The sequence below is a fragment of the Oncorhynchus kisutch genome, linkage group LG3, assembly GCF_002021735.2.
Source record: "Oncorhynchus kisutch isolate 150728-3 linkage group LG3, Okis_V2, whole genome shotgun sequence".
Taxonomy (NCBI): Eukaryota; Metazoa; Chordata; class Actinopteri; order Salmoniformes; family Salmonidae; genus Oncorhynchus; species Oncorhynchus kisutch.
In genome coordinates this window covers 60,815,908-60,832,687 of record NC_034176.2, presented here as the reverse complement: position 1 = coordinate 60,832,687, position 16,780 = coordinate 60,815,908, and the positions used below count along the sequence as shown (strand labels likewise).

Here is a 16,780-nt window from a genome sequence, read left to right as displayed (position 1 = left end):
TGTAATATATTGTATTGCTGTGTAGCAAAATTAGTGTAATTGAGCAGAAAGCAGAATAGGGGCTTGTTTCCCTCAAGCCAAGCCTCTGACAAAAACCTGTTCCTAATACAATTGGTAAAAGTATATGATTTCCTCAATCGTTAACACTTTAAAGCTTTTACTTTGAAATCCGCTAGCATACCGCTAGCAAAATGTATTCACTCACTACTTTAAATCGCCCTGGATAAGAGTGTCTGTTAAATGGCTAACATTTCAAACGTAAAGGTATCCATCTTCTTGCAGCCCCGCTACGCACACACCGTCTCTGTTCATTAATTCAATCTTGTGGAAGACCTAAGAACATTGAATTCAAGCAGTCGAAATGATTTATATGATTAGTTGTTTAAATTCAGACATTGATTGAGCGGATCGGATAGTCTAGAAACAGACCTGTTTGGTATGTTAGCTAACTTTAGTCTTTAGTACAATGCTTGGTGGCTTTTAGCATAAGCTCCCTGTCTTGTCTGTCAGTAAAGCCAGTGACGCCAAGCATTGAAGGAAGGCAGCTAGCAAGTTAGCTAGCTAACTAAGTAAAGTTACATTTCGCTACACCCTCAATAACATCTGCTAAATATGTGTATGTGACCAATACAATTTGATTGATTAAGTATGCAAGTGAATACTGTACGAGCGTGTATTTTATCATAAGTATAAATATAGATAAATTAAAGGCTAAAATACATTATTTTCTCTTCCATCACTCAGTCGCAGCCAGTACCAGAGCATCATGGCAAAAATGGAAAGACTAGCCAATATAACTTCTACCCCCAGACCGTCAGGTTGCTGAATAGCTACCCCCTCTTGTAGCTCAGAGTTTAAGATTTTCACTGTACCTTGCATTTACATCTGCAACCATGTGCATGTGACTAATACACTCTCTACATCTAAATCTAGATGTTGCCTTCTTATGATCCACTAGGTGGCATCACTTTACTTGTCTGGTATACGGTCGACTGTCTACTGCTCTATGGTATGTTCTGCTGCTCCAGTTAATTTTCTTTTGTCTTGCAACTGATGCGCAGTCAGCTCTTTCCACCCCAAACTTACCCAAATGCATTATGGCCTAGCTGCACAACTGATCCTGGACCGGTTATTAAGTGTACAATGCCAATATTTAAAAAAAAGAAGCCTTGCAGGATGACATCATGCAAGCCAACGCGTACTGAGCTCTCTGTTATTATGCCTGATCACAATTAGCCTACACAACACTTTCATGGCAACTTGTTATTTTACTTTGTCTTTTTTTCCCCTTTCATGAATACAGTAAATAATTGATTAAATCATGATGATATAATCAGATGTGGTTTTTGGGAGGAGGCTGTCTGAAACCTACAGTTAAGTAGATGCACTCGGTTTAGTATGCGCACAATATTGTACACTAGCCCACTTTAGATTTTTTGATTGGTCCACAGAAAAAGGAGTGAGCTATTATCACCATAAGTTATCAGCTTTGAGCCATTGTGTGTATCGGGTGCTTGATTGATAGCAAAATGTGGTAGGTATCCTACTTCTCTGTGTTGTTAAACTATATATTTTGCACCATCAAAGATGAGCCGCGTTCCGGGATTTGTTGCGGTGTAAATCGCGTGCACACAGTTTTAACAAGGTTCTAGGGCGCCCAAGTCGCGCCTCTCTCTTTGTGGCTGTAGAAAGAAGATGGCTCCCGTTCTGGAGAAGAAGCTCCTGGGCGCAGCCGGGGCAGGTGACAATATGGAAAATAGCAACGAAGACGAGGAAGGGCAAAACCTATGGCAAGTTCAAGTACTCGTGATTTACAATGTGCTATTTTCTGTAACGGAGAAGCTTTTTACTAACTTGTTTAATGTGCTTTGTCACTGCCGGGTGCCCTCATCAACGGTCCCGGATGCCTTCAAAACAGTTAACTTGCTAACTCGTAGTTACAATAGCAAACGTAAGCTAGGCTACAACAACTTCGCTTTAGCTAGTTAGTGTAGCTACATAACTAACCAGTTACAATAACAAACGAGCAAAACGTATAGATAACTAGGCAGGCTAACCAATATTCACACCATATCAATCCTACTAACAGGCGCGTTATAGTAACTAGCTAATTAGCCAAGTTATTGTCGTCTGATTGTGCAGGACCAAATAATGTACAGTAGCTAGCTAACGTTAACTAGCGTACTTTCCAGCTTGACCCGAAGCCACAGAATAGTTGTTGGTCCTTGATAGTTACGGCTACACCTGCATAACTAGCTATGTTTTAATATTGCCAAGCCAGTCAAACTTATTTTATAAAATAAAATATTAAAAATTTAGAAACGATATAGCTAGCTAGCTATGCTCCGTGACAGCTGACTCACGTTACCTGGGTGACTTGACACCTTGCAAGTTGATGCTGACACTCAAAAGCTCATTTGACAAGGTAGGCTAATTATCATAACAAGTATTAGCTAGCTAACGGTCTTGGTGGGCAGACAGACAGACACCTACCAGTAGGCTATGTGTTAGGCCTAGGCTACTTAATTTCATCATGTGATAACTAGCAAGCAAACTAATTTCATTGTTATTCCCTTCAGGACTTCAATTCTCAGTGAGGTTTCAACACGTTCAAGTTCTAAGTTGCCATCTGGGAAGAACATATTGGTGTTTGGTAAGTGTACATCCATGGCATTTAACTTTTAATCACACCGAAAGGGAGAAGTAGCATATTTTCAGGAGAGGTTGCATATATTGTTATACAAATAATAATAACACATGTTTTCAGTCGAATAAACCAAATCATAAAAATAACATGATAATAACATTTCCATTTCTGCGGAAATGTTTCAGGTGAGGATGGGTCAGGAAAGACAACGATTATGGCAAAACTCCAAGGAGCAGAGCACAATAAGAAAGGAAGAGGCCTGGAGTATCTGTATCTGAATGTCCACGATGAGGACATAGATGGTATGTTCCCTGTTTCAGTGGCAAAAAATACAAGTGTACATGGGTTAGGCTACATGTTCCCAGTTGTAAATGAGAACTTGTTCTCAACTGGCCTACCTGGTTAAATAAAGGTGAAATAAAAATGAAAAAACATTTTATTTTTTGCATGACTGTACATCTCTGAATTTTTGCAGACCTTACACGCTGTAACGTGTGGATCCTGGATGGGGATTTATATCACAAAGGCCTGCTAAAGTTTGCAGTGACAGCAGAGTCGCTGAATGACAGCTTGGCAGTGTTTGTGGCAGACATGTCAAGACCCTGGACCATCATGGAGTCGCTCCAGAAGTGGGCCAGCGTGCTGCGTGATCATGTGGATAAGCTCAAGATCCCGCCGGAGGAGATGAGAGAGATGGAGCAGAGGAGTAAGTAGTGCTGAATCATCTACTTCACCTTGGCTGCTGCGACAAAGTGTCTGTGGGGTTGATTGTCCAAGGCCAGTCCTAACATTGAACTGTGTTTGTTTGGCAGTCAGACAGTAATAGGTGATGATAATTGCTGTCTTTTATGTTGTGAGTTGCTTGTTGCTTGTGGAGCTGATGACATGGTTTTGTTTGGCAAGTGTCTGCAGCATAGTGAACATCTCAGACAGAGCCAATGAGATGGATGCTTACACAACAGATTTAGGCTACAGTTGGATGCTGGCTGGTTTTTCATTTAAACTAAAGGGAACAGCAGTAGAAATCTAAGACACTGAAGTATACAATTACAAATGATTATGGTAGTTTCTAGGTCATCAGAAAGGCCCATGATTATCAGCTGTGTTCAGTCATGATGACCAAAGCCTGCTCTCTTGATCACTGTCTTATACTGAGTGCTCCCTCCTGATAATTTTAGATATGATCATGAAGTGCTCTTTTGTGCTCTGAAGTTACAGGCTCTTACAAGAGCCTGGGGTTCTCTTGAGAAGGCTGGGAAAAAAAGTTACTCTACTTGGAGATGCTTTTGAGATTGGTTTGATTTTGCAATCAAAACTAAACCAATGCCATGCTTAATGTGCACATATAGACCTAGTAGATAGGTTCACCATTGTTTTTGTCATCAATCCACCGTAGGCCTATGACCTCTCTGGATTTAAGTGTCAGTTTTGTGACTGGAGAACCACTAGGCCTAACTGTTGACAAACTGAAATGTGTGGAAGGGGAAGTGGTAAAAGGATGATGTTTCTGAAGGCAAAAATAACTTTCAGGTAAGGTAGCACATTACTGCATTCTATGGCAAATATTGTAAATATTTTGCATAATCTGAATGCTTCTACTGGACCAATCTGTGATTAGCTGAATCTATACTGGAGGCTAAATTATATTATTTTGGTAGATGAAGACTTGGTTTGCTTTCTCAATATAGGGAGGAAAGCATTTGCATAGTAGTCAAGCCTTTTTTTCTCCATTGTGGATTGTGTTGTACTAGTAAATAAATGTAACTTTGTTCAATAGTGTAGGCCTAATTTTGGCGAATGGTGTTTGCTGATATCCAACACAGGTAGCCAGGCTGGCATATGCTCCCTGTCAAACTCTTTTGTTGAATACATGCCCACCCACAAGCAGTTCCAGCTTTCTAACCTAGCAGAGTAGCATATCATCCAGACAGTGCTCATCTTTCAGGATGTCAGTAATGATGTCATCACTGCACATGCCGGACTAGTCCGACATATCCAAAGGGAGGAGGGATGGCTGGTGTCCAGGTCCAGGCGCTCTTACAGCAGTGTTGCATCATGGTTTCTTCTGACACCAGAGTGAGTCTAAGCATGGAAGGGATATCGAGTGGGCAGGACGTTCTGGCTCAGTTGAAACTGGAGCAGCTTGATGGTGTTCTGTAGCAGAACCATTCCTTGCTGTATCATGCACTGAAATAACACAGATCAACAGTTGTTCTATTCACAACTGTCATTATCAGAATTCAGTAATATCTCTCTTATGTTTCTGCATTACAGGCCATTAAGCTGAAGGGTCGTGCAGGAAAAAGGGAGTTATGCTTCACATTGTTCATAAAGTTTTATCAAGGCTAATGCTTACTGTAAAGCAATTTGGCCCCACCTATGTTTGTACTAGAATGGTTAAGTGGGCAAAGTCGAACGATGGATGAGTCACGCTCTTGTCTCTATCTGTCCTTCTGATTTAAAGTGGTGTCTGATTTATAACTGTACAGATGAAGGCTAGAAGTGTGACCACTGCACCTTTCTGACAGGCACTTTACTGTTTTTACCTCAGTAAAGACGTTTTGCCGCTCCGCCGGGTTATGTAAGAAATGTAGGCCATAACTATGTATGTCACTCCCACCAAGACAGTCTACCAAAATATCCAAGGACAAAAAACATGGCTCAATGGCTGAGAAGTGCCTGCCTAAGAATGTTATTCAAGGAAACCATGTGAGGGGGGGCATTTATTTTTGTACAACCAGTTATTTGAGTTCTTTGGAGACAATTGTTTGTCCAATAGTCTAAATGCCATAGTGTTACACTAGGGAAATTGCACATTTGTATCTTTTGGTTTGTCTTTGTTAGTTGAGACTGTTGTGTCCAGGCTCTGCTGGCCCCCTGCAGCTTTAGCTGGCACAGATCAGCGCCTGAACAGGCAGTCTGATCCCATCCCTGCTCCCAATCAGCTGGAGTTTACATCACAGGGCCGAGGCCAGGCAGCCCAGCACCCTAAGGGTTGTTCTGTTTTGTTCCTGGTGGAGGACAGTCCTGTAGCAACACTGGCTCTCAGGGTCAGCCGTAACCACATTCCTCAGGTTCCTGAGGAAGGGGAACAGCCTTCCCAGACCACTACTTAGTGCTGCTGTGCTGGGATTCATACAGGGGACAGACTGCCAACACAGCTGCCTGCAGCAGTGCCCCATTGGGAGTTATTCTTTTGCTTTATACCAAAATAGACCTTGTGAAAATAGACCTAGCCTTTGTGTTTTGCTGTAGCAATATATGCATCCATCATTATCTTACTAATCATGTTAGAAAAGCTCTTTGGAGTGTAAATATATTAGCAAGTTGTACTAAAAGCTTTTGCACTTGTTTACATATCTACAGACTACAGTCTCTGGGGTTGCATCCTGTAGCAAGTCTAGGAGAAGCTAATGATAATTTTGATATTCTGTTGAGGTGGAGTCGACAGCACATAGGGGCATGAATATATAAATGATGGATGGGTTGTTGTCTGCTTGACTACAGCAGACGGTTAGTTATTTGTGTGTAAAACACAGTGGGAGTTATTTTCCAGTCTGGTAGTGGAGCAGGCAGGAGAGGAGTTGCTGTCCGATAAGCTCACATCTCTACAGACCTGGTGCAGCGAGTTCTGTAGTTCAGTGAGAATGGTTGGGTCAGACCCCAGTCCTTCCCTACATAGCCTACAGGACAGGAAAGCAGAAACTCAACATCATCTGTTAAGAATGGGGACTACATTTTTTTTTTTTCAATTTCTTGTTACTTTGTCTTTAAAAACTCAGGGCCCTAGTTATGGAGTACCCATTTGTGATGCTGTCCTGCATGCTTTATTTCAATCAGAAGAAAATATATGCTCTCTATACCACCTGTGTTTAAATCTTGTAAAGATTATTGATCCTCCAAATGAAGAAGGTTCATTGCGACTGGCCTAACCAATGCGGCCGTCCCCCGTCTGCCCCACAGTGGTGAAGGCCTTCCAGGAGTACACCGAGCCGGAGGGAGCCGACCCAGCCTCTCCCCAGAGACGGGCTCCCCCTGCAGGGGGGGAAGATGAGGGCGTGGTGCTACCGCTCGGGGAAAACGTTCTCACACACAACTTGGGCATTCCAGTGCTAATAGTTTGCACAAAGGTAAGTTGAGGCTGGTTGAATACAGGTACCTGAAAGAAGTAGCCTTCCATTTTTAGGCACCAGTATTGAAATGAATAGCCAATTTTTGTACTAAAAGATTTTAAATTACACTGAGCCTCAGATTCCCCACGGGCCCACTACTAACTAGTACACCGTTGACTCTCCACTCTGGCAGTCCATTTCATGGTTGGTGCCTGATCATTCCCTGTCTTGGGTTGCTGGTTTTTAGTGTTGCCCGTGAGGCAGCATCTTCAGCCCATGAAAGCACCACATTATTCCATGTCCATGAGCTTCTGGCAAATGGCTGCTTTAAAAGAACACACTGTTGTCAGTCGTCAGCACTTCACATGCTAGCTATGACGAGGACTAGTGAATGTGTTATTTTCACTGCTCACTGTTTTTCTGTTTCTCTTCTACCTTTAGGGAGAAAATGGTTATTTCACTCCTGGGGAATTAATCTTGGTCTTTAGTACAGTTTGTTGAATATACTCAGAGCATTAGTTTAGTGTCCTCTCTTCAGGCGCTATACATAGGGAATTTGTGGATTTGAAGTGTGCTATGTCTTTGAAGAAACTGCTGTTCCATATTTTCAGACTATTTGCTGTATTTTCTTTTGATTACATTTCTAGTTTTTGTAATTTTACCCCCTTTTTCTCCCCAATTTTATAATATTACGATCTTGTCTCCTTCCGTGTCACTCCTTAACGGGCTCAGGAGAGATGAAGGTCGAGACATGCGTGCTCCTAAACCCGTCAAACCGCGCTTCTTAACACCCGCTCGTTTAACCCAGAAGCTAGCCGCACCAACGTGTCGGAGAAAACGCTGTTCAACTGATGACCGAAGTCAGCCTGCTGGTGCCTGGCCTGCCACAAGGAGTCGCTAGAGTGCGATGAGCCAAGCCTTTTTTGTTGTTGAATTTGACCCCTTTTTCTCTCCAATTTCGTGGTATCCAATTGTTTAGTAGCTACTATCTTGTCTCATCGCTACAACTCCCAAACGGGCTCGGTTGGTTGAAAGTCATGCGTCCTCCGATACACAACCCAACCAAGCCACACTGCTTCTTAACACAGCGCGCATCCAACCCGGAAGCCAGCTGCACCAATGTGTCGTAGGAAACACCGTGCACCTGGAAACCTTGGTTAGCGCGCACTGTGCCCGGCCTGCCACAGGAGTCGCTGGTGCGCGATGAGACAAGGATATCCCTACCGGCCAAACCCTCCCTAACCCGGACGACGCTAGGCCAATTGTGCGTCCCCCCACGGACCTCCCGGCCGTGGCCGGTTACGACAGAGCCTGGGCGTGAACCCAGAGTCTCTGGTGGCACAGCTGGCGCTGCAGTACAGCGCCCTTAACCACTGCGCCACCCGGGAGGCCCCAAACCTTCTTCTAACCCGGACGACGCTGGGCCAATTATGCACCGCCCTATGGGGCTCCCGGTCATGACCGGTTGTGACACAGCTTGGGATCAAACCCCAGGCATTAGTGACGCTGCAATACTGCGATGCAGTGCCTTAGACCGCTGTGCCATTCGGGAGGCCATTTGCTGCATTTTCTAAATCCATTATGTCATTGATTTTGATTGACAGATTGAGTGCAATGTATAGTTCTCACTAACTGCTGCAGTTTACAGAGCTATAAGGAATGTGAATGCCAGTTTACTCGGTGACACAGATACACAGGTTACATTATTAAGCATGCTTGCAGATACATTAGACTTTCAGTCATTGTGCTAATGCTAGTTAGCATTGGCTCGCAAAACTACCTCAAACTTCCTTCCTACTGGACACAGAGACATATAAAAATGGTATCCACAAGTTCATCTGACTCTGGGGAAGTCGATAAAAACATAATTGTTAAAATCGCAAAATATCCCTATAAGTCCCAATGATTGTTGCACTTGGGTATGCATATTTAATGATGGGCTACTGCATATTTAACCAGGCCTGCTGTCTTTACTACTGCCATTTTTTTCTTTTCAGGAAGTAGCTAGCCTGGCATTCCCTGAGTCATGCTCAGCCAGTTAGCCCTGTTGTTGTCAAGGTTACCATCTTGTGGTCACTGTGGGGAAGTTTATCTGTGTGTGAGAGACAGGGTGGTGCCTGCCTGCAGGATTTTACTGCTCCTTCCTAGAGGGAGGGAGGAGGGGAACTTGCAAGCGAGTGGAGGGGAGGAGAGCGGAAGTGAGGGAGGGTCGTGGCTGAGACAAAGGGAGGCATGGCGAAGTGAGCAAAGTCATTTTTATGTTCTGCAGGAGGGTATGGTTTTCTTGCTCCAGTTGTTGCTGTGTACTTCGCTCTTTCTCGCTATCTCTCTCTGTTCAATTCAAATGGATTTATTGGCATGGGAAACATATGTTCACATTTGCCGAAGCAAGTGAAATAGATAAATAAAGTGGAATAAAAAATTAACAGTGAACATTACACTCACAAGTTTAAAAGGAATAAAGAAATGTCAAATATAATTATGGCAATGTACAGTGTTCTAACAATGTCTCTCTCCACAGTGTGATGCAGTCAGTGTTTTAGAGAAGGAGCACGACTTCAGAGAGGAGCACTTCGACTTCATCCAGTCCCACATCCGACGATTCTGCTTACAGTGTATCCTTTCTACTCAAACACAACACTCACCCTTAGAATGACCGGCCCCACCATGGATATACAATTTGATGTGTTCTGTTTAATTTTGTGCCCTATCATGTCTCTGCATGTTCCTTAACCCCACCTGACAGATGGAGCTGCCTTGATTTACACATCCGTCAAAGAGGAGAAGAACCTGGACCTCCTCTATAAATACATAGTGCACAAAATATACGACTTCCAGTTCACCACGCCTGCCTTAGTGGTGGAGAAGGATGCTATTTTAATGTAAGTGAATGCTTTGTTAGGTGCCCACATATTGAGGTAACAAGACTATATGAAATCATACATTTCCATCTTGTGATTTGCCCTTTCATTTCCTCAAAAATAAAAAGGAGATCTACATAAAAAAAATAAAAAAAATATTTGTCATTTAGCATAGGGGGTTTCCAAACTTTTTCACTCGGGGCCCCCCCTTCCAGCATTGGGGAACACCTTGCGCACCCAATGTCTATATGGTCACAAGCACTGTTTATGACACAAACATTTCACACCCCTCTTGTTGGTGGAGAAAATGTTGTAGGTTCAAAGCTTATTTCCTGCAGTTCTACACATTTTTTTATGTGGTGCAAAGAACATTTAGCTGTTTTTAAAGCAATTTTTTTTGCAATTCTATACATTTTGCCAATGTAATGTGTATTTGTGATATTTGAGTGACAAAATTACAACCATCTTTGGGATAAAAAAAACTAAATTAAAAGAATGTTGGCTGACATGGGCTAGTTGATCTGGACATTTCTGACAATTATAAATATCTCTAAGATATGCAATAACTAACATGACAATAGGAACTGATGATGTACTACCCAATTGAAATTCACCTTGTGCATTCTACTATTACAACTTTCAAGAGTAAGCTTAAAGCTGGACTAAGTTCAAACATTTTATAAATGTTTTTTAAAAATGGGAGGGGGGGGGCATTGCGTCCCCCCCCCTGCCAACCCCTCGCACCCCTCCACAGTTTGGGAACCACTGATTTAGCAGACACGCTTATCTAGAGTGAGTTACAGTAGCAATTAGGGTTAAGTGCTTTGCTCAAGGGCACATCGACAGATATTTCACCTAGTTTGCTCAGAGATTCGAACCAGCTAACTTTCAGTTACTGGCCCAACGCCATTAAAAGCTAGGCTTTTAACTGGTGGACAGTTCTTAAGTTATATGAATGTGCACTGTATTGCCTTTGAAAGTTATTGTAACAAACTATTGGTCATTGCTCGAGTACCAAACAAAACTGTTTTCTTTTCCTAGTCCATCTGGATGGGACAATGAGAAGAAGATTGCAATTTTGCATGAAAATTTCACAACGGTGAGACCTGAAGACCCCTTTGAAGACTTCATCATGAAGCCTCCAGTACGGAAGGTATGATCATGAGACTTCTACAGATTACGTGTCTTGGACTTTTGGAATTTTACTAATGTTCCTTATGTATCTCCCTTGGTTTGACATTCATGTCTTCTCTTTCCAGCTGGTTCATGATAAGGAGGTAAACGCAGAGGACGAGCAGGTTTTCCTTATGAAGCAACAGGTATGTGTGTTTGTTTACATTCTAGATCACACAGTTCTGGAATTCCTTTCATGTTTGCAATTCCAAGTTATCTCCTCTTCTAAAGATGCACACTAGATGGTAGTGAGTTGAGAAAAAAAGAATTGGTTTTGTTCAAAGCTGGGATTGTGGATAGTGGAGACAGTTTAATTTTATTAGCCTTTCCCAGGCTTCAAAGCCTGGGGTTCCTATTCTGCACTTCCTCACAGGCCAATCAGATGCCTGAGTACTCCCAGTGCTTTAGCGTAATTGGTTGAAAGGGTGTTGTTTCTGAGAGATTACGTGGTTGCCTCAGGGCGAAGCGCGCTTCCTCTTTGTAGTGGGCTTCAGTCAGTCCCTGTAAGGTCCGGCTACCTGTATCCATCCATACAATGTTTGTTTCTACTATGCCCATAATCTGTGATATAAAAAAGTGTTTCTGGGAATGTTATTGGGGGTTGGAAAATATAAGATACAAATGCAGAATTTTATGGGCCAAATTATTTCAGGAAAAATTTGAAAATAAAATATTGTCTCACCATTTTTATTTTTGCTGTTCTTAAGTCTTTACTGGCCAAGCAGCCGGCCACACCAACAAGAGGAGCAACAGTAAGTGTGATAACATCAACCACTTTTTTTCTTTTCATTGCCACATTTTCTTAACATGCGTGTTGGATGACAATTATTTCATCACTAGGAGCCGTGATTAATTTTAATTGCCTCACTACTCCGCTCTTTGTCTTCTGTCTGTGTTTCAGGAATCTCCTGGACGGACTGCTTCTGGCTCTCCTCGACCCACTGGCCGTACAGGCTGTACCAATGTGGCCAGCGTCTCGCCAATGACCGCGGTCAAGAAACCTGACCCCAACATGAAGGGTAAGTTGGACCACTGGAACTTACTGCACACCCTTTATTTGTGTTTTTACAGAGTGTCATTGAAACTGTTGTATGAGAACTGGCAGTCATTTGGGCAACACTTCTTTTGGGTGTTGGAAGTGTGTGACTGCTGTCTAACCACTGCCCCCCTGAGGTAGCTATTGAAATAATTCCATTAACAATAGATTCCTGCACACCTCCCTCCGCTGGCCTTGCTTGGGGAGAAATATTGACATTTTCTCCATTAAGCTCAGTGGGGGAACTGTGCATGCCAGCGTGAATAGATCCGCTTAAATTAAACCACATTTATTTGAGACCTGCAACCCCCACCCTGTTGTTGGTTGCTGTTGGTAAGGCCATGTGGAGAGGAAAGGATTTGGATACACTATATAAAAATGGACAGTTAATCCTCTAGGAATGCATGTGCATTGAATTATGTAAATGGTGTTCCAGTTAAAGTATGATCCTGTATGTGCACTGTTTTTTTAAATTATGAAATTATGAATATCATGATCATACAGTAATAACTGTTACGTGTCTGAATTGTATGGAAGAGAGATCTCTCATTTAAATATCATGGTTCTGCTTGTCTCATGTGTTTGTGTCTCAGGAGCAGCAGCAAACGAGGGAGTGCTGGCCAACTTCTTTAACAGCCTTTTGAGTAAAAAGACTGGGTCCCCTGGGAGTCCAGGCACCGGAGCTGCAGGAGCAGGATCTCCAGGATCTGTCAAGAAAACAGGTATGGCCTCCTCTGGCCTGGCCCTCCAGGCTGTCACTGGCTTCTCTCTGGTTTAACTGCCTCTTGTTGCCTTTGGGCCATGCTGTTGTCTGGAGGTTTACCCCTAGAGCCTGAAAGAGAGGGACTTCTTGGCAGGTCCTAGAGGAGAGAAAGAGTTCCACTAAACTCCTCTGCCACTGGAGGAACTAGTGAAAGGCCTGTATGCATGGGACACCACAGCTGTTACCAATGTGTCATTCTCTGGCTGCAAAATGTCACACAACCACCCCAAATGACACCAAGCACATACCACGGCTCACTGCTTATTTCTCTTGTTTTTGTTTGTTCATTCAGTATGAAGTTGTATTAACCCATTATCTCAGCATATTTGCATGGCCTTGTGTCCTAATGGCCTTGTGCAGCTAATGACATAACTGAAAGAATATGCATGGAATGTGTTTTAATGTCTCAGGATTGGTTTTGCATGTGTGCGTGCACCTGTCACGTGATGCAACTGAAGTCATTTAGCATGGGACCACATCTCGTCAGTTTTCATCCGCTTGCTGGCCTGGCCATAACAGTCCATTTCTAGTACAGGCACAGAAGCTACAGGAGATTACTTTCTGTTCTCTCTTTTATTTTCCAAGGGCAGAAGCCGGTTTTGACTGACGTCCAGGCAGAGTTGGATAGAATGACTCGCAAACCGGACTCCATGGTTACAGCTAACAACACACCAACAGAGAACGAAGTGTGAACGCAACAACAGCATTGTCCACTGCAAATACTGGAAAACCAACACACAAGCATAAAAAAAAACTAAATAAGACCAAATTCCCAATGTGTATATCAGTCAGCAAACAGTAGTTTTGCCAAATGAGTTTGAGATGCTATCAGATATATTGGTTATTTTGGTAATCTGGAGAAAGAACGAAAGGTGGAGGTTTGGAGAAGGAGGAAGTTGAAGACTTGGCTGTATCTATCCTTATTACTTCAATTGTAATGTTTTTTTTTGCAAGGGATGTCGGGTTAAGTAATGCGTGCACACTCCTTGGGAGGCAGCCAAATCCCCTGGTCTGCGAGCCCTCAGTTAGCTAGGGGATACACCATCTCTCACAAGCTTAAAGAGTGGAAAGGTGTTGTGGCCTCTTGTTCAGCTAATATTATGGAAGGAAAGCAGTTGTGATAAGAACAATTAAACCCTAAATATATTCATTAAAAAATGAAATACTTGCAAGTGTATGTAGTATGTAAAAAAAGGTTAGATATGGTACTGATGTATTTATATATAAAAAAAATCATTATTTTATTTTTTTCTGCACTGTTTGTGATTAGAAAAGGGTTTAGATAGCTATATCTCATAACATGTTAAACTCCACTGACGTCATGACACTAATGTGACAAATACAGATAGCTGAAAGCAAACAGTGGCATCTGCCCACAAAATGACAGGTCCAACTAGTCATCTTTAAGGATTCTGTAAATATCAGCGAAATTGCAATTCAAGCTTTGGTTTTATTTTGTACAAAATGCAATTATTTTACAAAATTGTGAAGAAATGTCTGGGATAAATTGAGCACTGTTGGGATTGGCAAGTGTAGAGTTTGCAAGGAACGCTCTTTTGCCTAGAGGTGTTTTGGGGGCAGCATCTTTCCTACTATAACTCCCAAGTGCCTGGCTCAGTAACTGTTTGTGTCATAGTAGAGCTGCTTGTCTACTTAAAGAGGAAATGCACTGTAGCACCAACGGTAAAATGTTGTCCAGTTCGGTCATTCAAGTAATTTATTTTTTTGTATAACAAGTCTGGTCTTTGCATAAGGTTTCAAAAGAAATGTAGCTTACTTCTGTGGCCTAGATGACATTGTTCACTTGAGCAATAATGAGAATGCCTTTCATTTTATAAACTGTAAAGGTATCTAGATGCAGATTTTTAGAAGTAACCACAAGTTTAGAGTTTGTGTCCCCCAGATGAACACTTGCGTTGTTTAAACCACTCACTTGTGCGGCCAAAGCATTTGGAAATCAATTACTACGGATTTAATGAAATGGGTTATCCTTAAGAATGAAATTTAGCTCTGTTATTTTTCAGTTTCAAATGTTTTATACAAGCTATATGTCAGGTTAAACATTCCCGATTTCTACATGATGTTGGTGTAGAACTCGTGGCCCAGTAGGAAATTGCATTGTCCACAGATCTTTTGCGTGATCTTCAGTGCCCATTTACAATGTTGGCTTTTTGCCTTCAGTGTGTACTGTCGTGGAAGATTCAGTACACACAGTTCACAATTTGTCCATCTGTGCACCCTGCCTTCACTCAGTGTAGATCTTAGTCAATATTATCAGCCTTTGCTTGTGTCCTTGTAGGTTTTTAAATTGTCCTAGTTCTGCCAATGTTTTTTTGTAAACTTTTGAACAATTACATCCAATCTAATACTGTACCATATCAAATTATTTGTAAAAATCGTAAGATTATTTGATTAATCACAATGAAATAACTAAATGATCACCTTCAAATCTACATACAGTCTAGCTATGGTTAATTTGCAGATCAGCAATTGTAACATGGATTTAATGAACTGTAAGAGCAGCTACTTGGCTTTTAAAACAACGGAAACTACATAGAATTGTAACCTGGAACCAAAGATGCCGCAATTGGTGTGTGTAAATAGTCTCATTTGATTTCCAGGTGACCATCCCCCCCCTGGCCCTGCATAGAACACCCATCATTCCAAAGTACATTCTAAGGTGGTCCGTGTACATAACCCCTACTTGAGTTGCCAGGCTAACGGTTTTATTTTGCTCTGGGGGGGGAATCACAAGACCAAGAGGTGTGCAGTCTACTTTATTTTGCATGAACCAATCTGTAGTAAGAATATGATGAGAATGGGCTGGATTTTGATTGTATCAAAATGAAGCACTTATATTCATTGGGCAGAAATTTGCATCTTAAGTTCAGTTTCTGAAATTCAAGCACAATATTGGGACACCCAGGAGTATTTCCTTATGTTGAAATAAGCACTTTCATTTAGAGAGCTGTAATGAACCCCCAGATGTTATTGTTTAAACTAGAGAATGCATACTTTTCTTTCTGCCGGCTTAGAACGTGTATTGATGAATTACAAGTATGACGCACTTAATATTGCGTTAATATGTTGGGGATTGGCAGTATAACGAACATGGCCCTGGCAGTCAAATCTGCTCCAGACTTTTAAACCTCAACCTTTATGGAGGTTTTTAAGAATTCCACATCTAAAATGCATGTCAATGCTCTTTAGTTTTTCAGGTGTATTTCTGTCACACCTGCTCATTGCAGAGCGTCTCAGTATTATTCTGTTCTATTTTTTTCTGCACAACAATGGTTTCTGTTTGCAAGCCTTACTTTGCTTAAATTATATAGGATAGATATCTTTTAGGGTGGTAACAGCCTAGAAATTCATGAACTCGTTCACTTCTCTGATGTTTGTCTCCACATAGTTACTAAACATCAGCATTAGCCAAACAGAAATCTGTATGTTTGGCTAGTACATCAAGGAAAAGTACTCACTCTGCTTGATTTCCAAATTGCAAGTTTTTGATGATTGGATATCCCCAAGATTGAATGAAAAACAGATATTGTAACATATTTTTCAAGCTTAAGTTAAAAGCGACTGCTCTATACATCATCTTAGTGCTATGCCTTCAGCCCTTGAAAATATACACCTATAGGAGATTTTTAAGCTTTTGCTTACAGTCCATTTTATTCAGGATATAAACACCTTTTAACCACATGGAGTACTGTGTTTGTGCCCTGGAAATATTCAAATGAGTGTGATTGTATGCTTTAACATGATGCAGTATGCAGCCATGTGGTATCTCGCTTTTTGTGCCGACAAAGATAAGGAAAAGTGTCTGTCAGCTCTGGCTTCAATAAAACAAAGAATCCAGACTACTTTTGTATCCCTTTGTCTCATCATGATACTGTGTGTAGGTGGCAAGTAAAATCCACATTGAATATTGCTCTGTTTCACTGTTTAATTTACTGGTATTCAGTGTGTATTCTAGAAGTGACACCATTGGGTACATATTGGGTAGTCATTTTATCAAACCCCTCAACCTACCAGTTGTCACTGAGTAGCATGTGAATGGACTATAAGTGGAAGTGAAATAAGAATATCACCCTACTTACTTGTCCCTTGTGAACAGGTGATTGTCAGGGTCAGTACTCTGAAGTACTTAGGATTTCTCATGACCTTGACCATGAGATGGCAGTGCAG

General features: G+C 41.8%; 1 protein-coding gene across 2 annotated transcripts; it reads left to right on the top strand.

Moving 5' to 3' along the window:
* The first annotated feature begins 1,505 nt into the window (after positions 1-1,505).
* On the top strand, positions 1,506-16,455 carry LOC109886399 (cytoplasmic dynein 1 light intermediate chain 2). 2 transcript variants are annotated; one of them, XM_020478098.2, is made up of 13 exons: positions 1,506-1,790; positions 2,580-2,653; positions 2,833-2,949; positions 3,123-3,353; positions 6,611-6,777; positions 9,281-9,374; positions 9,506-9,641; positions 10,662-10,773; positions 10,880-10,939; positions 11,501-11,545; positions 11,695-11,812; positions 12,423-12,551; positions 13,183-16,455. In XM_020478098.2, exons 1-13 carry the CDS (start codon positions 1,696-1,698, stop codon positions 13,197-13,199), a joined length of 1,395 nt encoding a protein of 464 aa, XP_020333687.1. In that variant the 5' UTR covers positions 1,506-1,695; the 3' UTR covers positions 13,200-16,455. The 2 variants fall into 2 exon arrangements, with proteins under 2 accessions (XP_020333687.1, XP_020333683.1); XM_020478094.2 differs by having other exon boundaries at positions 1,521-1,790; positions 13,178-16,455.
* The last annotated feature ends 325 nt before the right edge of the window (positions 16,456-16,780 follow it).